This window comes from Indicator indicator, chromosome 29 (assembly GCF_027791375.1).
Source record: "Indicator indicator isolate 239-I01 chromosome 29, UM_Iind_1.1, whole genome shotgun sequence".
In the NCBI taxonomy this organism is placed as follows: domain Eukaryota; kingdom Metazoa; phylum Chordata; class Aves; order Piciformes; family Indicatoridae; genus Indicator; species Indicator indicator.
The window spans coordinates 2,677,607-2,699,670 of NC_072038.1; the positions used below are offsets into that span (position 1 = coordinate 2,677,607).

Consider the following 22,064-nt stretch of genomic DNA (forward strand, 5'->3'; position numbering starts at 1 on the left):
GGTGGTTTTACGTACCTGAAGTTTGAGCTTCCTGAAAGGGTATAGAAGGCCCAGGAGAGGTCTGGTTTATTCCTGCAACATTGTGGCTTTGAATTTCCCTTCTTGTGGGAAGGCTTACAGCAGATTTGAGATCTTTTCTCTGTCCCCTCAAGCCTGTCCCCAGCACTGTCCTTCCCCATCCTGAATCAATAACCCCACTCAGGCCAGCCCCAGCACCACTCAGCCATGCACTGAGTGCTTTTGGTTGGGCTGGGAGAAGGCTCCAGCAGAAGGTGGCCACAGGAGGATTTGAGTCCCTGGGTTTGGGGCTGTGGTTGGTTTTATTTTCCATGCCCAGCACAGCAGCAGGCGTGGAGCCATCTTAGCTTCCAGCTAGGGAAGTGCTGGGCTCTGCTGCAGACACCTCCTTGCTGAAAGACTCTTCTGAGCACAGCTGACAGGAGCAGAGGTCATCATCAATGCTCTTAGGGCCTGCTCAGTTTGCTGGCTGGGGAGTTAACAGAGCTGTCTTGGCTTTGCTTGGGAAGAAAACCAGAGGCAAAGATGCCTGGGGGATGGGTGCTGTGGTCCAGGAGGTGTCCAGGCCCTTTTCAGAGCATGCAGCTTTGTGACCGAGGCTGCAGGGAGCCCTGAGCAGCTTGGAGCTGCCCGGAGAGGCTCTGCCAGGTGAGTGGAGAGGTTGTCCTGTGCTGAGCTCTCTGCCTTGTCCCCCCAGCTGGTGTCAGTGCTGAGGGAGGTGAGATACCTGTCTGGGAGCCAGGTGGGAGCCATCCCACCCACCGCAGCAGAAATCTACTCCTGCAAGGAGTCCTACCGGCAGCTGGTGGCCAGGCTGGAGCTGATGGTGAGCAGCTACAACAAGGTCCTGAAGACAGTGCTGGAGGTTGAATACCCTCTCATACAGGAACAGCTGCAGGACATTGACTTGAAGCTGAAAGAAGCAGAAGAAAGCCTGAACTGGAAGATGGAGGGTGAGTAGCTCTGTGCTGGGGCAAGGGGCATACACACCTGGTGCTCAGCACCTTCCCCATGTGCCCGACCTCCAGCAGCTGCTGCCCAGCTGCAGCTGCCAGCAGAGCCAGCACTGGGGAGATGAAGGGCAGTGGATGTAAACTGCAGCACAGGAGGTTCCACCTCAACATGAGGAAGAACTTCTTCACTGTGAGGGTCACAAAGTCCTGGAGCAGGCTCCCCAGAGAGGTTCTGGAGTCTCCTCTGGAGACTTTCCAGCCCTGTCTGGATGTATTCCTGTGTGACCTGTGCTGGATTCTATGGTCCTGCTCTGGCAGGGGGTTGGACTGGAAGATCTCCAGAGGCCCCTTCCAACCCCTGACATTCTCTGATCCTGTGAAGGGCAGCCCCTAGCCTGCCTGCCCCTTTCCATGTTCCACTGATCTGCTGGGGTTGTCACAGGGTCCTGCTCCCCCCAGGATTTGGGGAGCAGAGGCTGCCCTGTGCACAGTGTCACCTAGCAGATGGCCAGAGGGGGGTCTGCAGGAGCTGACAAGGTGGGCTGGAAACATCTCCTCCCTGTGCCAGCCCAAGTGACCTGCTGTGTGCCTGTGTCTCTGAGGCACTGCTTGCTCACCCAGCTGTGCAAGGACTGGCAGTCCTTCGCCTAACTATCATCACTGGGCTGGACTGGGAGAGGGTTGTTTAGCCTGGAGAAAAGAAGGTCGAGAGGAGACCTTCTGGCTCTCTACAACTCCCTGAGAGGAGGTTGGAGTAAGGTGGAAGTCAGACCCTTCTCCCAAGGAACAAGTGACAGGATAAGAGAAAACAGCCTCACGTTGCCCCAGGGGAGGTTTAGGTTGGATATGAGGAACAATTTCTTCCCCAAAAGGGCTGTCAAGGCCTGGCCCAGGCTGCCCAGGGCAGTGGTGTAGTTTCCATCCCTGGAGGGGTTTCAAAGCCCTGGAGATGTGGTGCTGAGGGCCATGCTCTGGTGGTGGTACCCTGGCAGTGCTGCGTTCAGGGTTGGGCTGGATGGCCTGGAAGGTCTCTTCCAAGCTAACTCATTCTATCAGTCTGTGACTTGTCCCAGTCAGAGCCAGGGCCTCCTCAGCAGCTTGTCCAGCAGGAGGAAATGCTGCAGCTGGAGGTGGGTTCTGTGCACCATGACTCCAGGCTGCCTGAAGCAGTGACTTTGCTTGGTCAGTTTTAACTGCAGAGCAGAGCCAGGGAAGACAATTTGTGTCCTCCTGTTGAGGACAGGCTGCTCCCAGGTGGGATGTCCATAATTCTGTCATCAGGCTTGTGGTGTGAACAGCAGCTGGTGTCCTCTCCTGGGAACACACACAGCAGAAATCCTCACACTAAAAACCTCTTTCTCCATCACACAGTCAAGGGATTTTCCTGCAGGGGAAGCCCAAGGTCATCTAAATGCAGAACCTGGGGCTGGTGCAGAACCTGGGGCTGGCACAGCCGTGCTGGGGGGCAGTGCTGATGGTGGCAGGTATACTCAGCCTGCCCTATGCATCCTCCCCAGGCTGCCTTTCTCCAGTAGCAGTCAGTGAGAGATCAAACTTGGGCAGAGGGAGGTGGGAGGTCAGACACCCCCAGGGTGGTGGCACCCCTGGCAGAAGGCAGAAGGCCATTAGGCTGGGCAGGAGGGAGCTGGAAGTGGCTCTGTTGTTGAGGTGGTGTCTGTGATGGGTGAGAGTACATGAGGCCACTGGGTCTCAAGGAGGGGGTGCAGGACCTTGGCCCAGCAGCTCTGAAAATGAGGACTCCATTGTTTCATTTCCCACCAGGTGTCTGGGATCACATCTCCAAGGTGATGGATGCTATCCAGGACCTTGAGCAGAGGACAGAGAGAGTCAGAAACAATGTGGAGGAGATCCAGACCATGGTGCAGTCGTGGGTGGCACCCATCTTTGAGAGGAAAGATTCTAAAAAGGAGGCCCTGCTGAGCCTTGAGGACTGCCAGGGCCAGCTGGAGAGACACTACAGCCTGGTCAGAGAGTCAGGGCAGAGGATTCACTCACTGCTGAGGGTGAGGGGGGACCTTCCACAGGGCTCTGCTGGCTTTTCATAGGCTCTGTGTACCCCTCTGCTCTGGTCACAGTGTCCAGAACTGCTTCAGAGCTGCCCCTCTGCCCTGTGCTGGTGAGGTCTCACATTGAGCCTTGTGTCTAGTTCTGGGCTCCCTAGCTCAAGAAGGACAAAGAGACTGGAGAGAGTCCAGTGCAGAGCCACTGAGATGCTGAGGGCACTGGAACAGCTCTCATGTGAGGAGAGGCTGAGAGCTGGGGCTGGGGAGCCTGGAGAAGAGGAGGCTGAGGAGGGATCTCATCAATGACTACAAATATCTAAGGGGTGGCTGTCAGGAGGATGGGGCCAGGCTCTGCTCAGTGGTGCCCAGGGGCAGGACAAGAGCTACTGAGCATAAACTTGACCATAGGAAGTTCCATCCAAACATGAGGAAGAACTCCTTTACTTTGAGGGTGCCAGAGCCTGGAGCAGGCTGCCCAGAGAAGCTGTGGAGTCTCCTTCTCTGAAGACTTTCCAAACCCCCCTGGATCTGTTCCTGTGTGACCTGCCCTGGGTGACTCTGCTCTGGCAAGGGGTTGGACTGGGTGATCTCCAGAGGTCCCTTACAGCCCCTACCACTCTGTGATCCTGTGATTCACCTGACAGTTATCCCCTTGCCTCCTTTGAAAGTCACACCTGGTCTTTAGGGGGAACTGGTGAGGCTGTGTGGCGCTGGGTTGCTGCCTGGGCACCGCTGGGCACCCAGGAACAGGAGCAGCTGCAGCCTGGAACGGAGCCTGGCTCCCAGGCCTGCCTGCTGTGGAGCCACTAGAGGGGACTCGTGCATAAGCTTTGGGATCCCGCTGGGAAAATCCCTCTGAAATGCTTCACTGGAAACAGAGCTGAGGCTGCCTGGGGCTGGCCTGGCTGCTGCAGCTTCTTGTCCCTCTGTTGAGCAGGAGGTGATGCTGATAGCGCAGGGAGAAGCTGAGTGTCAGGAATAAAGCTGCTGGCCAGAGGCTCTGTGCTTTCCAGTGGCTTGCAGAGCTGAGAATCCTCTTTGCAGGCCAGGAGAAAGCCCAAAGCTCTGCTCCTCACCTGCATGGAGCAAGGAGTTCTGCATGTCAGATGTTGTGCACCTTGTCCTGGAGGGAGATTTTAGATCCAGTGCTCCTCTGAGGGCTTCCAAGATATCCCCAGAGCCTTGATTTCTCCAGGCTGAACAACCCCAACTCTCCCAGCCTGTCCTCAGGTGCTCCAGCACTATGAATACCTTTGTGGCCTCCTCTGGACCCTCTCCAGCAGGTCCAGGTCCTTCTTGTGTTGCTTGTTCCATGTCTGGACACAGCCCTGCAGGTGAGGTCTCCCCAGAGCAGAGCAGAGGGGCAGGATCCTCTCTCTCCAGCTCTGGCCACATTGCTTTGGATGCAGTCCAGGCTGCCCTTGGCCTTCTGTTCTGCCAGTGCCCATTGCTGGCTCCCGTCCAGCTTCTCCCCCCACCCCCAACCCCCTGAGCAGTATCTGTCTAGTTTCCTGCTCCAGGAGGCTGCTGCCTGTGTACTCAGTGCCATCAGTCCTTAGCTGTGGGCAGCTCTCTTGGAGGAGAGGCTCAGCCTTGCTGTATTTGAAGGAATCTTCTTTTTCTTCCAGGAAAACCAGAGCCTCTTCCTGGCAGACCCAGCATCTGACATCTGGAAGGCCTATGTGGATTACTTGGATGAGATAGTCCTGGATGGATTCTTCAGTGCCATTGAGTGCTCACTCAAGTACCTCCTGGATAACACAGGTGCCTGCTGCTTCCTCTTCCCTGCCTGCCTCACCAGCTTCTGGTTTCTGCTTCCCCTCACTCTGGAGAGCTGCTCTCTTCCTGGCTTTCTGCTCTGCCTTCCACAGCAAGTGCTAAGGAAACCTCCAGGCAGGGTAGGAGACTCCATCCCCCCATCTGGAGCAAAGCTCTGCTCAGGAGGAGGGACAGAGACAACCATGCCCTTTAGCAGGGGTTAAGGGACAGACCACAGTGAGGCAGCAGTGGCCGGGCATCAGCCATCTCCTTCCTCCCATGCACAAAGCATCAAGGTGAGCCAATCTGGCTGTTGTGGAGAGTCTCAAGAGCTGCTTCTGCTGATGAAAGGCATGAAAGAAAAAACTGAGACATAGGATCAGAGAATGGTGGAGGTTGGAAGGGACCTCTGCAGGTCAGTAAGTCAAACACCGTGCCAGGGCAGGGTCACCCAGGGCAGGTCACGCAGAACACATCCAGGTGGAGCTTGGAAAATCTCCAGAGGAGACTCCACAACCTCTCTGGGCAGCCTGCTCCAGGGCTCCAGCAGCCTCACACCAAAGAAGTTTCCAAGATGAGGTGGAGCTTCCTGGGTTCCAGCTTGTGCCCCTTGTTCCTTGTCCTGTTGCCTGGTACCAATGAAAAGAGCCTGGCCCCTTCCTCCTGATATGTGTAACCACTGATCAGGTCTCTTGAGCGAAGGGAAGAGGTGGCTCCAGGATCAGACCTCCTGCTAACGCCCCCGTGGAGGTGGACTGCTGACGGCAGCTTGTGTGCAGCTGAAGCCTGGCTGCAGGGAGGCAGCCAGAGCTGGAGAGCTGCATCCAGTCCCTCCCCATCCAGCACCACACACACACAGGATGCCATGGCTGTGGCTGCCTGCAGTTTCCAACTGCTGAGTGTTTCCAGTGAAAGTCTTTTGGTCCCTGGTGTTGTTGTGTTCTGCCTGTGCTGCCGGGCTGGACTTGCTGAGCTCTCAGGCTGCCCTGTGGTCAGCTGCAGGACCTGCCCTCCCTGAGACTCCCCTCCAGCACTTGTGTCTTATCTCTTCTCCTGTGGGTGCCAGGAGCTGTTCTCCCAGCACCTGCTCCATGCAGGCACAGTGCCTCAGCGAGGGGATGTCTGTGGTCATAGCTGCCTGGTGCCCCTGCCTGCATCTCAGGGTGGGACGTCTGCAGTGGCTCCGGATCGCTTTGCTCCCCTTTGCTCCTGGCATCCCTGCTCTGCCCTTCCAGATCCCGAGGCAGGGCGTCCTCCCCTGTTTGAGGTGCAGCTGGACTTGGTGGTGCCGGAGTTGGTTTTCCATCCCTCCTTGGAGCTCGGCTCAAGCGATGGTTTCTATGAGACGGTGGAAAGCCTTCTCGCCGACATCTACAGGACCTCCTCGCTGGTGCCGCGGCTGGCCGCGCACGGCGGCTGCCTGCACTACCAGGTGCGTGGCTGCGGAGCTCCCTCCTGCCGGGCGGCCCTGGAGAGGCGTCCCGCGGGTCCCAGCCGTGTGCTCCCCTCCCTCCCCAGGCTGACGTGGAGGCCATGGCCGAGCTGGCAGCCATGCGCAGGGAGCTGCTGGGCCGGGTGCAGGTCGCGCTGGCCGCCTGCGGCCACTACCGCAGCAGCCTGGAGCGCTTCGCCAGCCTCTGCGGGGACGACAGGAGGGAGTCCTGCAGACAGCTCCTGCTCCACGGCCGCCGCCTCGGCGCCGCAGGAGGGGAGGCCCAGGCGGAGGAGGGTGTCCCTGAGGCGCCGCCCAGCCTGCAGCAGTTCAAGGAGCAGATCGACTCCTACGAGAGGATCGCCGAGGAGGTGAACTGCATCCAGCCCCTCAGCGTCTTCCAGGGCTGGTTGAGGGTGGACGCTCGGCCGCTCAAGGTGTCCCTGCTGAACGTGGTCAGGAGGTGCAGCTTGGTGTTCAAGCAGCACCTGGTGGACCATGTCACACACAGGTGAGAGCTGCTCCTGCCTCCTGGCCCTGGCACCTGTGCTGACCAAAGGGCGATTTGCTTCCCTTGGCCTTGTCCTTTCACACCAAAACCAACAGGCTGGCACAGGAGATCAGAAGGGAACACACTGCATCTGTGCTTGGGATTGCAACTGTCCTGCTCCTGGGTCAGGGCAATCCCAAGCACAGATCCAGGCTGAGTGAGCAGTGGCTGAGAGCAGCCTGCAGGAGAAGGCCTTGGTGGTGTCAGTTGGTGACAAAGTCCCCAGGAGCCAGCAAGGGTCCCTGGCAGCCCAGAGCCAGCTGTGTGCTGAACTGCATCCAGAGCAGGGAGAGCAGCAGCACAGGGAGGGGATTCTGCCCTCTGCTCTGCTCTGCTCACACCCCACCTGCAGCACTGCCTCCAGCTCTGGGGCCCCCAGCACAAGAAGGACCTGGAGCTGCTGGGGAGGCTCCAGAGGAGGCCACCAAGATGAGCAGAGGGCTGGAGAAGCTCTGCTGTGGGGACAGGCTGGGAGAGTTGGGGCTGTTCAGGCTGGAGAAGAGAAGGCTCCAGGGAGAGCTCAGAGCAGCCTTCCAGTAGCTGAAGGGCTCCAGGAGAGCTGGGGAGGGACTTTGGACAAGGGCTGGGAGTGCCAGGATGAGGGACAATGGCTTTGAGCTGGGAGAGGGGAGATTGAGAGTGGAGACGAGGAAGAAATTGTTGGCAGTGAGAATGGGGAGAGACTGGCACAGGTTGCCCAGGGAGGCTGTGGATGCCTCCTCCCTGGAGGTGTTCAAGGCCAGGCTGGATGAGGCCTTGAGCAAGCTGTGCTGGTGGGAGGTGTCCCTGCCCATGGCAGAGGTTGGAACTGGATGCTCTTGAAAGGCCCTTCCAAGTCAACTCATTCTAGGACTCCATGAAGTACTTCATGCCATCACATCTCCTGTATCTTCCATCCCCTGGTCTCTGCTGGGATCTGCTCTGACTGAGTGTCTTTTACAAGCAGCTCTAAGCTCTTGCTGCCTCTGCCATCCCATGAGCTGATGCTGCTGGGCCCTGCTACTGCTGTTGTACAGAACATCTGCTTGTCCTTTCATCCTGCTCCAGCTGATCTCACCTCTGCCAGGGCTCTGAGCTCCCTCTGTGGAATGTGACATCAGCCCCCAGTAAGGCTGTGTCCAGGCCAGGAGACACTCACTCTGATTCTGAGAGCTCCTTTGAGTGCCCTCTGTGTCAAAAACAGAGACTGAGGTTGCCTGGTGTGAGCTGTCATGGGGAGGTGATTTCAAGGTGACAAAAAGGAGGAGGTTTGGGTGCAGGTTTGCAATTCAGGTGTTCCCAGCTCTGAAAAGTTGCTCTGTGCCAGGTCTGTGCAGGATAATGCCTTGGGTGATTTATTGGAGCAGGTGCACTGCAGAATGTTGTAGTGCTGGGATGCTTGCAAAATCCCCAAATCCCAGCAGGGTGGGGCTGGAAGGGACCTCTGGAGCTCATCCAGTCCAACCCCACAGCTCCAGCATGGCACCCACAGCAGCTTGCCCAGGAGCACAATGCCCAGGGGGGGTTGGAAGCTCTCCACACAAGGAGACTCCACAACCTCTCTGGGCAGCCTGCTCCAGGCCACCAGAACCCTCACAACAAACTCCTCCTCTCCAAGTGGCACCTCCTGGGTACCAGTTTGTGCCCCTTGTGCTGTCCCTGGGCACCACTGAGCAGAGTCTGACCCCAGCCTCTTTTCCCCCACAGCTCCTTTAGCTCTTGCTGAGCATTGCTGAGATGCCCTCTGGGGCTGCTCTTCTGCAGGCTCTCAGCCCCAGGGCTCTCAGCCTTTGCTCCTCACAGAGCTGCTCCAGGCCCCTCAGCAGCTTCAGAGTTTCCATTGAAGAGATCACAAATAAATCAAACACTTCCAGAGAAGTGTTGACAGCTCCCAGCAGTGAGGGCTGCTGAGTGGGGTGGTGGATGGGATCCTTCGTGTCTTTCTCAGCACCATTATTCCATTAGGGAATTTCTGCACAGGGAGGTTTTTGTGTGGTTAGACCATTTAGGGTTCTTAGGAGGAGTCCCTAGCTCAGCAGCTTAGTTTTCATTAGGTGAAGTATTTCAGGAAGCACTTTGGCCCAGCAGCATCCACAGCATTTAAGTGGCCACTTAGAGTTCTGAGCAGAAGAGAATGGCTGGAAAGGAGCAGAGCTGCAGGAGCTCATTTGGGCCTCTGCTGGCAGTGCCCAGGAGCTGGGGAGATTAATAGCAGGGTAGGCAGTAGGGAAGCATCCCCCAGATGCTCTTCTTGTCTCTAGTGATGTAGAGCTCAGGCACCCTGAGAGACAGCCTCATGCCTGTGCATTTCAAGTCCCTGGGTGTTTTGTTTTCTCCTCGTTGATTTTCTGAGCTGCTGTGAAGTTTTGTCTCCCACATCCTCCTGCAGCAGGGAGTTTCCCTGGGAAAGGAGGCAGAGTGTGAAGAGCATGTCCTGTTTGCTGCAGCTTTGCAGCCTCCCAGATTGGTTTTGGGATCTTGTTGTGTGGGAGGGTACAAGGTGAAAGCTGTCCTTTAAGCTCTGCCCTCCTCAGCTCACAGCTCTCTGCTGTCCTCCTGCTCAGACACCTTTTCTCCAACATGACAAATTCCAACTTATTGTCAAGGGCCAGGGCTGGGCTGGCCACCAGAGCAGTGCCAGAGGCTCTCCAGGAAGCCCTCTGCTTCCCAAGGGGAAGAGAAAGGGAAGAAGAGAGAGACTGATGGGGTGGGAAAGAAACTGCCCCAGCTGGGATGGAGAGAAGAACAATGCCATGGGATAGGGACACAGAGACACAAGCCTTCACACAGACCTTGGAAGTCTCCTTCTCTGGAGGCCCATCTGGATGTGTTCCTGTGTGACCTATGCTGGATTCTATGGTCCTGCTCTGGCAGGGGGTGGGACTTGATGATCTTCAAAGGTCCCTTCCAACCTCTAACATCTGTGATCCTATGAAACCAGTGTGGAACCCAACCCCTGATGGCACTGATGGCACCACTGGCACCACTGCTGCTGGGGGCAGGCACTGGGCAAGTCCCAGCCTGGGCTCAGCCACAGATGGGAACCAGATTCAGGAGCTGGGTTCTGGAATTGGATCCAGGATCACAGGGATGGGGATGGAAGGTCCTGCTGGGAGAGGGAGAGGTCCTGCTGGGGAAGGGAGAGAGTCCTGCTGGGACAGCAGCCAGGGAAGAAGAGGCTTGGCCCTGGGAATCCCTCAGCTTGCTCCTGAAGATGCCCTCCATGGGCTGCAATCCCTTGGTGGGCAGCAGAGGGTCCCCTGTGCTGTCTGCTCCCCCCAACAGGAACCACCTCTGCCTTCCTGCCCCCCAAGGTGTGGCACAAGCTGTGGCAGTGCCCTTGGTGTAGCTAGGAGCAAGTCTGCAGCCCAGCCCTTGGAAAGAACAGTCCCCATCAGGTTCTCTATGCTAGCAGCAGCCCCTGGCTGTGCCAAGCTGCCCTGAAGTGCAGAAAGTGCCTCAGTGAGCAGAGGCTGAGCTGGGCAGGAGGGCTCTGCTCCAGCTCACAGCAGGACATGGATGTATCTGTTCCTTGGGGGAGCTATACCACATCTATGGTTTCCTTTGAGCATGAGTTGAGGTTCTGATGCCCCACATGTTGCCAAGCACTGGGCAGGGCTGGTTAGGCCTTTCCCCAATCCCTTGCCATCAGCTACCTGGCCTAAGGCTGATGTTTCTTTCAGCTGGGGCTGCTCTCATTCTGTGCTTTCCACCTCTGTGTTCTACAGCTTGGCTGAGCTGGATGAGTTCATCAAAACTGCTGACAAAGGTTTGAGCAAGAAGGTAGAAAAAGGTGATTCTGATGGATTGGTGGAGATCATGGGACACCTCCTGGCTGTTAAAGAAAGGCAGAGTGTCACTGATGCCATGTTTGAGCCCCTGAAGCAAACCATTGAGCTGCTGAAGTCCTACGAGCAACCACTGCCAGAGGAGGTCTACAGGCAACTGGAGGTGAATGGAAACTTGTGGTGAACACCAATTTGTGAGTAGCAGATTCCTAGGTTCATAGATTCACAGAATGGATTGGGCTGGAAGAGACCTTCCAACCACACCTCCCACCAGCACAGCTTGCTCAAGGCCTCATCCAGCCTGGCCTTGAACACCTCCAGGCAGGGGACAGCCACAGCCTCCCTGGGCAACCTGTGCCAGTCTCTCCCCACCCTCACTGCAAAGAATTTCTTCCTCCTCTCCAGTCTCAATCTCCCTTCTCCCAGCTCCAAGCCTCGTCCTAGCACTCCCAGCCCTTGTCCAAAGTCCCTCCCCAGCTCTCCTGGAGCCCCTTCAGGTACTGGAAGGCTGCTCTGAGGTCTCCAGAGCCTTCTCTTCTGCAGGCTGAACAGCCCCAACTCTCTCAGCCTGACCCCACAGGGGAGGTTCTCCACCCCTCTGATCATCTCTGTAGCCTCCTGTGGATTCCATTAGGTCCAGGTCCTTCTTCTGTTGGTTGTCCCAAATTAGGACACAGCCCTGCAGGGGAGGTCTCCCCAGAGCAGAGCAGAGGGGCAGGATCCTCTCTCTCCAGCTCTGGCCACACTGCTTTGGATGCAGCCCAGGCTGCCCTTGGCCTTCTGTGCTGCCAGTGCCCATAGTCAGGTCCAACACAGCCAATATCTGACAGCAAATGCTGCCAACCAGCAAGGAAATTTTGCTTGCAGGAGCTGCCAGAGAAGTGGAGCAGCCTGAAGAAGCTGTCCCTGGCTGTGAAGCAGCAGGTGGCTCCCCTGCAGGCCAGCGAGATGGCAGCTGTGCGCCGCAGCTGTGCTGCCTTCGAGGCTCAGCAGCAGAGCTTCCGGGAGAGCTTCCGCAGGGAAGCACCATTCAGGTAGGGCACAGAGTGGTGCTGCAGGGCACAGCTGCATGGCAGCTTCGTGGGGCTGAGCAGAGGGCTGGGGACTGTCCCCCTGCACTGAGCCCTGGTGAGGCCACACCTCAAATTCTGGGTTCAGTTTTGGGTCTCTCACTCCAGGAAGAACATTGAGGGCTGGAGCAGGTCCAGAGAAGGGCAACAGAGCTGGGAAGGGTCTGGAGAACAGGGCTGAGGAGGAGCAGCTGAGGGAGCTGGGGGTGTTCAGTGTGGAGAAGAGGAGGCTGAGGGAGACCTCATTGCTCTCTGTAGCTCCCAGAAAGGAGGCTGGAGCCAGGTGGGGGTTGAGCTCTGCTCCCTAGTCTCAGGTGATAGAAGGAGAGGAAATGACCTGAAATTGTGCCAGGGGAGGGTTAGGTTGGTGAGGAGGAAAAATTTCTTTGGTGCAAGAGTGGTCAGGGATTGGCAGAGGCTGCCCAGGGATGTGGTGGAGTCTCCATCCCTGGAGATGTTCCAGAAAGGTGTGGCCATGGCACTTGGGGCCATGGTTTAGTGGCCATGGTTGAATTCAATGATCTCAGAGAGCATTTCCAACCCAATCAATTCTCTGACTCTCAGGTGGTTCTGGCAGTGCCATGTGGCTGTGCCATCAGTGTGCACTGCAGAGCTTTCATCTCTGCTGTGTCTCACCAAGACACTCTTTGGTTTCTGTTTGCTTTAGAAGCTGTTTCTGATGTCACTGATCAAGAACAAACATTTTTGTTTAGGTTTGACACCCAGAAACCTTATCAGCTGCTGGATGCAAAGCATGTGGAGATTAAAGCAATGGAGGCAGCCATGGCCTCCATCCAGGAAGCAGCTGGGCTCTTTGAAGTCATGGTGCCAGACTACAAACAGCTGAGGCAGTGCAGGAAGGAGCTGTGTCTGCTCAAAGAGCTCTGGGACATGATCTCGCTTGTCAACACAAGCCTTGACGCCTGGCAGAGCACCAAGTGGGTGGCAATAAACGTGGAGAACATGGATCTGGAGTGTAGAAGGTTTGCAAGAGAGATTAGGAATCTGGATAAGGAGGTGAGGGCCTGGGATGCCTTCAGCGGGCTGGACAGCAAGGTGAGGAACATGCTGAGGGCCCTGCGAGCCGTGGCAGAGCTGCAGAGCCCTGCCATCAGGAAAAGGCACTGGAGCCAGCTGATGCAGCTGACAGGGGTGAGCTTTGTCATGGACTCCAACACCACCCTGGCTGACCTGCTGAAGCTCAACCTGCACGACTTCGAGGATGAGGTGCGCGGCATCGTGGCCAAAGCCGCGAGGGAGATGAGCATGGAGAAGGTGCTGAAGGAGCTGCAGCTGACTTGGAGCTCCATGCAGTTCCAGTACGAGCCTCACCCCAGGACCAGCGTCCCACTGCTGAAGTCAGATGTGGAGCTCATTGAAACCTTGGAGGACAACCAGGTGCAGCTGCAGACCCTGCTGACCTCCAAGTCCATTGCTTTCTTCCTGGAGGAGGTGTCTGCCTGGCAGCAGAAGCTGGCTGCTGCCGACTCGGCCATTGGCCTCTGGTTCCAAGTGCAGCGCACCTGGGCCCACCTGGAGAGCATATTCATGGGCTCAGAAGATATACAGACACAGCTGCCCCAGGTAGGAGCCCCAGGGATTCTTCCTCCTCGTTGGGAAATGTTGAGGAAGAGCCTCCACGGAGCAGAATCAGGTCATGGGCAATGCCAGGTCACAAAATGCCTCGGGGTTAGAAAGGACCCTCCAAGGGCATCTTGGCCAACCCCCTGCAGTCAGCAGGGACACCTCCAGCTAGAGCAGGCTGCATAGGGACACAGCAAGTCTGATCTTGAATGTCTCCAGGGCTGGGGCCTCAACCACCTCCCTGGGCAGTCTCTTCCAGTGTCTCCCCTCACTCACTGTGCAGAACTTAGGAGCAGGAGTTGATCTGTTGGAGGGCAGTAGGGCCCTGCAGAGGGACCTTGCCAGGCTGGCTGGGTGGGCAGAGGCCAATGGGATGAGATTGAACAAGGCTAAGGGCAGGGTTCTACACTTTGGCCGCAACAACCCCAAGCAGCGCTACAGGCTGGGGACAGAGTGGCTGAAGAGAAGCCAGACAGAAAGGGACCTGGGGGTGCTGGTTGATAGTAGGCTGAACATGAGCCAGCAGTGTGCCCAGGTGGCCAGGGGAGCCAATGGCATCCTGGCCTGGATCAGGAATAGTGTGGCCAGCAGGACAAGGGAGGTTCTTCTTTCCCTGTGCTCAGCACTGGTCAGGCCACACCTTGAGTCCTGTGTCCAGTTCTGGGCTCCTCAATTCAAGAGAGATGTTGAGGTAGTGGAACGTGTCCAGAGGCAACAAAGCTGGTGAGGGGTCCGGAGCACAGGCCTGTGAGGAGAGGCTGAGGGAGCTGGGGATGTTTAGCCTGGAGAAGAGGAGGCTCAGGGGAGACCTCATTGCTGTCTACAGCTACCTGAGGGGAGGTTGTAGCCAGGTGGGGGTTGGTCTCTTCTTCCAGGCAACCAGCAGCAGAACGAGGGGACAGTCTCAAACTGTGCCAGGGGAGGTCTGGGCTGGATATTAGGAGGAAGTTCTTCACAGAGAGAGTGATTGCCCATTGGAATGTGCTGCCCAGCAAGGTGGTGGAGTCATCATCCTGGAGATGTTCAAGAGAAGCCTGAATGAGGCACTTAGTGCCATGGTCTGGTTGATTGGATAGGGCTGGGTGATAGGTGGGACTGGAGGATCCTGGAGGTCTCTTACAACCTGGGTGATTCTATGATTCTGATTCTAACTTCCTCCTGATGTCCAACCTAACTCTGTCCTGCTCCAGTTTCAAACCATTGCCTCTCATCCTATCCCCACAGCCCTTCTGAACAGTCCCTCCCCAGCCTGCATGTAGGTCTTGAAGCGCAGGTCTAAGGTCTCCCTGGAGCCTCCTCTTCTCCAGGTGTGTGTTGGGTTGAAAATTTCCCCAACATTCAATTGCCAGACCAGCTCAGCTGGAAGCAAATGAAGTTGTATTTACAAGCAAAACTCCCATCTCCAATGAAATGCAGTGGATATGTACAACTACACAGTAGTTACAATATTTACAGGTATTTACAATTTATAAACAGCACAAGAATCCCCCTGGACAAACCAGGAGGCTAATAATAGCTTCCCCACACCCTGCCCCCTTCCCTCTGCTCCCCTGTACACAAGGGACAAGAGCAGAGAGTTGGAGTTATTTATTAGATACTCAGCCACAGCAAAGAACACAGCCAGGGGCACAGAGCCAAGAGAAGCCAGAGCAGGTACCTGCTAGAGTCAGGCAGCCCAAAAGAGAGTAAGTTGCCTGCAGCCCCAGGCTGGGTTTGTGCTGTAGCCAATGGGAGTATTTAGAACTGCTCATTCCTTTCCTGCTTACACCCAGTGCTGATTTATTGACATTCTACTGCTTTCTGTTCAGGATCTGTGGAAAATTTCAAGGCACAGCCTAAAACTACCACAAGGCTGCACTACCCCAGCTCTCCCAGCCTGAAAGTCCTCCAAAGCAGGACTTCTCCTTCTGCCTTCCTGGGTTGGAGGCTCCCTCAGAGCTGTGGTGGTTTCCCTGGTGCTGCCCCAGGAGGTTGTTGTGCTGTGGGTGGTGGCTGAGCCAAGCTGAGATCCTGATTCCTCCCCTCCACTGCTGTGTCGCAGACCCAGAGCTCCTGGAGCATGAGCTGCTGGTTCCTCCAGTGCTGCAGGCATGTCCCTGCTCTCCTCACAGGGAAGGGGACTGGGATGGTCACTCAGACATTGCAAACTGGCACACCAGAGCTGGCACCAGGCAACTTTGCAGCATCCCCTTCTCTGCCCAGGGGGGCAGGGGGAGAGCAGCTGTTCTCCACCTCCTGCTTTGGAGAGTGGAACAGTGTTATGGGTGACCTTCCTGGGCTGCCCTGGAACCAGCTTCCGCTCTAGTTCCAGATTGCCTTCATTACAAAGGCACTCACATCCACATGGGCAATGCTAGAATCCCAGCAGGGTGGGGTTGGGAGGGACCTCTGGAACTCACCCAGTCCAAGCTTGCCCAGGAGCACAATGCCCAGGGGGGGTTGGAAGCTCTCCACTCTGAGCAGCCTGCTCCAGGCCTCCAGCACCCTCACAACAAACAACTTTCTCCTCCTGCTCAGATGCAACCTCCTGGGTTCCACTTTGTGCCCCTTGCCCCTTGTGCTGTCCCTGGGCACCACTGAGCAGAGTCTGACCCCAGCCTCTTGCCCCCCACAGCTCCTTTAGCTCTTGCTGAGCATTGCTGAGATGCCCTCTGGGGCTGCTCTTCTGCAGGCTCTCAGCCCCAGGGCTCTCAGCCTTTGCTCCTCACAGAGCTGCTCCAGGCCCCTCAGCAGCTTTGCAGCCTCCCCTGGACTCTCTCCAGCAGTTCCCTGTCCCTCTGGAACTGGGGAGCCCAGAACTGGTCCCAGGATTCCAGATGTAGCCTCACCAGGGCAGATTAGGGAGGGGAGAAGAACCTCCCTTGCCCTGCTGGCCACACTCTTCTTCATGCACCCCAGGAGGCCATTTGCCTTTTTGGCCACCAGGGCACATTTCTGGCTCATGGGGAATTTGTTGTCCCCCAGCACTCCCAGGTCCTTCTCCACAGAGCTCTTCCCAGCAGGTCCCCCCTCAGCTGTCCTGCTGCAGGAGGTTGTTCCTCCATGGGTGCAGACCCTCCTCTTGCTCTTGCAGGCCCTGCCCTTCAGTCAGGAGTGGTCTGCAGTTTTTGTGTCACTGCTGTCCCCACCCAGGTTCAGGGTCACTGACAGCAGTGCCAGGGGACTGACACCCAGGAGGGGATGTGCTCAGCCCAGTGTCACCTGGACCAGCCACCACCCTGCCTCCATCCCTTCACCCTGGCCTGCTTGGACTGTGCCTGCTGAGCTGTGGGGAGCTGCAGGCACACCTGGCTCCCTGGGCAGGCTGAGGTGCCCATAAGCAGTGCTCCAGAGGCTGCCCTGTTTGCCAGGGAGCTGTGGGCATCCAGCAGCTCCCTAAAGGCAGGTGTAAAGTCACATCATGGATTCAATCTGCATCCTGCTGGGCAGCTGTCTGCATCTCAGTGCCCATCTGGCAGCTGGCACGAGTCAGCCTCTTTCCTTCCTGAGAAAATAAAGCTGAAAGCCTCTAGAGGCTGAAGCTCCTCAGGATTCATCCAGGGCTGGGGCAGGATGTGGGGGCAGGGTGGGAGGCCACATCTCCATGGCTTGTGTGCAGGGAGGGCTCAGGCCCCCAGCCTAAACACAGCTTAACATGGAAGTGTTAGCAGGAAAGCTTGGAGAGCTTCTGTTCAGTGTCCTGCCTCACCCAGGAGGGGCAGAAGGGAGGAGCAGAGACCTTGTGGCCACAGCTTGGTTTGTTCCTCCTTGTCACTCCCAGGAATTCAGGGTCCTGGTTAGGTGCAGAGCACAACTGTCAGCATAGAATCACAGAATGGGTTGGGCTGGAAGGGACCCCAAAGCTCATCCAGCTCCAGACCCCTGCCATGGGCAGGGACACCTCCCACCAGCACAGCTTGCTCAAGGCCTCATCCAGCCTGGCCTGAAACACCTCCAGGCAGGGGACAGCCACAGCCTCCCTGGGCAACCTGTGCCAGTCTCTCCCCATTCTCACTGCAAAGAATTTCTTCCTCCTCTCCAGTCTCAATCTCCCCTCCTCCTGTTCTGTGCTGCCATCATGGGGTTCCCAAGGCCTTGCTGAAGGCAGGGGAGGGCTCTCCTCTGCAAGTGTCATCATTCCCGTGCCAGGGATGGGCACTGGGAGCCCTGCACCATAGCCAGAGGGCAAGAATGAACTCACATGAGGTCAGCAGCCTTTGCCCCATGGGAGCATCTCCTGCTGCTGTGGCCAGTGAGGGTTGATACTGCTTCTGGCCCCTGGGCAGGAAGAGCTGTGAGGAGCACTTCAGAGAGGAGTTCGGTCCCCTGAGAATGGTTGGTGCTAGGCATTGGCTCCTGCATGGCTTGATCCATGACCTGTTTGGGATGCAGTGAGAAGGGGGCAGGTGCCTCATGGGGAATGTGTTGTGGGCATGTGGCTAGAAGAGCCCTGCTGAGATGCTGGGGAGGTCCCTCTGTGCTGGACAGAAGGCCAGGGCAGGGACTCTTTGCCCTCAGCCCAAGGGCAGTGCCTGCAGGGTGGGGTCTCAGCACACAATCCATGTTTCACCCTCACTGTGCTCCTTGTGCTGCTCTGCAGGACTCCAAACGCTTTGAGGGCATCGATGTGGACTTCAGAGAGCTGGCCCACGAGGCCCAGAGAACCCCAAACGTGCTGGAGGCCACCAGCAAACCAGGTCTGTCCCAGCAGCTGGAGGACATTCAGAGCAGGTAAGCAGAGCTTCAGAAATCCCAGGATTTTGGCAGAGACTCTAATGAGTTTAAACTGTGCTCCAGGAATTCCATTCCTCTCCTCTGCCTTTCCCCTGCCTCTGCCTCTCCTCTCCCTCTCCCCTCCCTCTCCTCGCCTCTCCCTCTTCCCTCCCTCTCCCTCTCCCTCTCATTCTCCCTCTCCCTCTCCCCCTCCCTCTCCCTCTCCCCCTCCCTCTCCCCTCCCTCTCCTCTCCCCTCCCTCTCCCTCTCCCTCTCCCCTCCCTCTCCCCTCCCTCTCCCTCTCCCTCTCCCTCTCCCTCTCCCTCTCCCTCTCCCTCTCCCTCTCCCTCTTCCTCTCCCTCTCCCTCTCCCTCTTCCTCTCCCTCTCCCTCTCCTCCTCTTCCAGGATGTTAGGGGTTGGAAGGGACCCAAGGAGATCATCGAGTCCAACCTCCCTGCCAGAGCAGCACCATACAGTCTAGGTCAGGTCACACAGGACCACATCCAGACAGGCCTTGAAAGTCTCCAGAGAAGCAGACTCCACAACCTCTCTGGGGAGCCTGTTCCAGTGGTCTGTGACCCTTACAGTAAAGAACGTCCCCCTTGTGCTGAGGTGGAACCTCCTGTGGTGCAGCTTACATTCATTGCTCCTTGTCCTGTTGCAGGGAGCAAGTAAGCAGAGCCTGTCCCTGTCCCCTCCCTCTGACCCCCAGCCCTCAGATATTTATAAATATTTATTAAATCCCCTCTAAGTCTTCTCTTTTCCAGACTAAACAGCCCCAGGTCCCTCAGCCTTTCCTCATAAGGTACATGCTCCACACCCCTAATCATTCTCATAGCTCTCTGCTGGACCTTCTCCAGCAGGTCCCTGTCCCTCCTAAACTGGGGAGTCCAAAACTGAACACAGTACTCAAGATGAGGTCTCAGCAGGGCAGAGTAGAGGGGGAGAAGAACCTCCCTGGATCTGCTAGACACACTCTTCTTAATACAGCCCAGGATCCCATTGGCCTTCTTGGCCATGAGGGCACATTGCTGTCCCATGGATAACTTGTTATCCACCAGGACTTCCAGGTCCCTCTCCACAGGGCTGCTCTCCAGCAGATCACCTCCCAACCTGTACTGCTGCAGGTTATTCTTCCTCCCCAGGTGCAGGACTCTGCACTTGTCCTTGTTGAACCTCATTAGATTCCTCTCTGCCCAGCTCACAGCCTGTCCAAATCATGCTGGATGGCTGCACAGCCTTCAACTGTATCAGCCAAGCCTCCCAGCTTGGTGTCATCAGCAAACTTGCTGAGCAGACACTCTGTCCCCTCATCAATGTCATTGATGAAGATGTTGAACAGCACTGGAGCCAGCACTGACCCCTGGGGGACCCCAGTAGTTACAGCTCTCCAGCTGGACCTGGCACCATTGACCACCACTGTTTGAACTCTATCTTGTAACCAGTTCCTAATCCACCTCACTGTCTCTGAGCCTCTCCTCACCGAGCCTCTCCTCCCCCACCCCCGACCTCCACTGGGCTCTGGCAGGTTCCTGTCCCACCCTGGGCAATGCTCTCCACAGGCAGCAGCAGGGCATTCTCTGGTGCCAGCAGCAGGGCATTGTCTGGTGCCAGCAGTAGGGCATTCTCAGCAGCAGGACATTCTCTGGTGCCAGTAGCAGGGCATTGTCTGGTGCCAGCAGTAGGGCATTGTCTGGTGCCAGCAGCAGGGCATTGTCTGGTGCCAGCCGCAGGGCATTCTCAGCAGCAGGACATTCTCTGGTGCCAGTAGCAGGGCATTGTCTGGTGCCAGTAGCAGGGCATTGTCTGGTGCCAGCAGCAGGGCATTCTCTGGTGCCAGCAGCAGGGCATTGTCTGGTGCCAGCCGCAGGGCATTGTCTGGTGCCAGCAGCAGGGCATTCTCTGGTGCCAGCAGCAGGGCATTCTCAGCAGCAGGGCATTGTCTGGTGCCAGCAGCAGGGCATTGTCTGGTGCCAGCAGTAGGGCATTCTCAGCAGCAGGACATTCTCTGGTGCCAGTAGCATGGCATTCTCTGGTGCCAGCAGCAGGGCATTGTCTGGTGCCAGCAGCCTGTGGCCCTGCTGCACCCCACATCAGAGTCTGCAGTAGCTGTTGGCAGCCCAGGCAGGGACCCCTGCAGGAGAGCTGAGCCCCTGCAGGTCCACCCTCCAGAGGTGCTGTAAGGAGGCTGTCTGGGAAAGGCCTTGGTGCCCCAAGGGGGCCACGCTCCTCACAGGAGCTCCTCCACATGGAACACATTTCAGAGTGAACCTGAGAGCTGTGTCAGTCACAACCCATTTCAGCAGAGCTTTCTTCTGGTTGTGGTCAGCTGAGGCCCGTGTTCCTCACAGTGTTGGTGTTTCTCACTGTGTTGTTGGTATCAGAGCACCAGGAGCTTGATTGCAGATCAGAGCAAACAAGTCCCCTTCCAGGCTTCACCAGCACAAAAAGCTGAGCAGATCTGAATCAGACTTCAAAATGTGGCTTGCTGGGACAGTAGCAGTGATGGAAGCTTCCATCCCAGCATGAAGCCAGCTGTGGCAGTTCTGAGCTGGCCTAAGACAGGAGCTTAGGCTGCAAGCCCTTCCTGGCCTCTTGTTCCAGCCCTGTTCCTGGTTTTTGTCAGGCTTCCTGACTCTGGGGCTGTTTGGCCCTGACAGCAGAGCAAGGACAGAGTCACAGAACAGGCTGGGTTGGAAGGGACCTCCAGAGGTCATCCAGCTCAGGTTGCTGGGTTGCTGTGGCTGTGTTGGTGGTGTGGGAGATGCAGGACCCTGTACCTCTAACCTGGCACTGAGGAGTTACACAAAGCCTAAATGGTAGCTTTTAGCTGGCTACCAATTGCCAGGCCTTGTATCTTAAGTGCAGCATTTTGGGACTAACATGAGCCTGAGTGAGACCTTTGCCATGCAGCAGCATTCAAAAGCTCACAAAGAACAGAGGGTTTGTGACTTGGCCCCAGTGGGGCAAAGCTGACAGGTCTGCTTTGGAATAAAACAGAAATAATAAAAGCATGGACAGAGAAAGGCTCCTGGAGTTGCCTCCAGTTTATTGGAGTCATCCCAGCCAGATAAGCATCTGAGAGCACACAAACTACCCCCAGGAGCCAGCAATGGTCACTGGCAGCCCAGAGCCAGCTGTGTGCTGAGCTGCATCCAGAGCAGGGAGAGCAGCAGCACAGGGAGGGGATTCTGCCCCTCTGCTCTGCTCTGCTCACACCCCACCTGCAGCACTGCCTCCAGCTCTGGGGCCCCCAGCACAAGAAGGACCTGGAGCTGCTGGAGAGGCTCCAGAGGAGGCCATGAGGATGATCAGAGGGCTGGAGAAGCTCTGCTGTGGGGACAGGCTGAGAGAGTTGGGACTGTTCAGGCTGGAGAAGAGAAGGCTCCAGGGAGACCTCAGAGCAGCCTTCCAGTAGCTGAAGGGGCTCCAGGAGAGCTGGGGAGGACTTTGGACAAGGGCTGGGAGTGCCAGGATGAGGGACAATGGCTTTGAGCTGGGAGAGGGGAGATTGAGAGTGGAGAGGATGAAGAAATTGTTGAGAATGAGGGTGGGGAGAGACTGGCACAGGTTGCCCAGGGACAGCTGAGGCTGTCTCCTGCCTGGAGGTGTTCCAGGCCAGGCTGGATGAGGCCTTGAGCAAGCTGTGCTGGTGGGAGGTGTCCCTGCCCATGGCAGGGGTTTGGAACTGGAGGAGCTTTCAGGTCCCTCCCAACCCATTCTGTGGTTTTATGAAATTGGTAAATGAATTGGACAGAGATCCTCTTCCTGATATCCTACAAATCTTTAAAGCCTCTACCTGTGTTAGACTGGAAGAAAACCATTCCTGGAGATACAGTGATGGTAATGGTCTGAAACTAGAGAAGCAGAGATTTAGGTTGGACATCAGGAAGAAATTCTTTACTGTGGGGGTGGTGGAGCACTGGAACAGGTTGCTCAGGGAGGCCATGGAGGCCCCATCCCACGAGGCCCCATTCACAGTCAGCTCGAGCTGGAGATGTCCCTGCTGACTGAAGGGGTTGGACTGGATGACCTCTAAAGGTCCCTTCCACCCCAGTGCCCTCTATGACTCTAGGTGCTCTAGAGGACCAGTCCCTGTGCCCAGCTCATGCCTGGCAGTTCCCCACACTGGGGCAGTTTGCTCTACAAGCCAAACTGCAGCATGAGATGGGAGAGGACATTTTCCCTCCTGTCCCAGGCTCTGCTCACCTGCTT

General features: G+C 56.8%; 1 protein-coding gene across 1 annotated transcript in view; it reads left to right on the plus strand.

Moving 5' to 3' along the window:
* Nucleotides 1–22,064, plus strand: part of DNAH9 (dynein axonemal heavy chain 9) — a 243,779-nt gene that overhangs the window by 25,035 nt on the left and 196,680 nt on the right. The window contains exons 13-21 of the mRNA XM_054394050.1: nt 716–971; nt 2,754–2,995; nt 4,624–4,759; nt 5,989–6,185; nt 6,272–6,696; nt 10,443–10,665; nt 11,370–11,536; nt 12,286–13,156; nt 17,736–17,866. Coding sequence (XP_054250025.1) covers nt 716–971; nt 2,754–2,995; nt 4,624–4,759; nt 5,989–6,185; nt 6,272–6,696; nt 10,443–10,665; nt 11,370–11,536; nt 12,286–13,156; nt 17,736–17,866 — 2,648 coding nt within the window. The remainder of the gene's footprint in view (nt 1–715; nt 972–2,753; nt 2,996–4,623; nt 4,760–5,988; nt 6,186–6,271; nt 6,697–10,442; nt 10,666–11,369; nt 11,537–12,285; nt 13,157–17,735; nt 17,867–22,064) is intronic.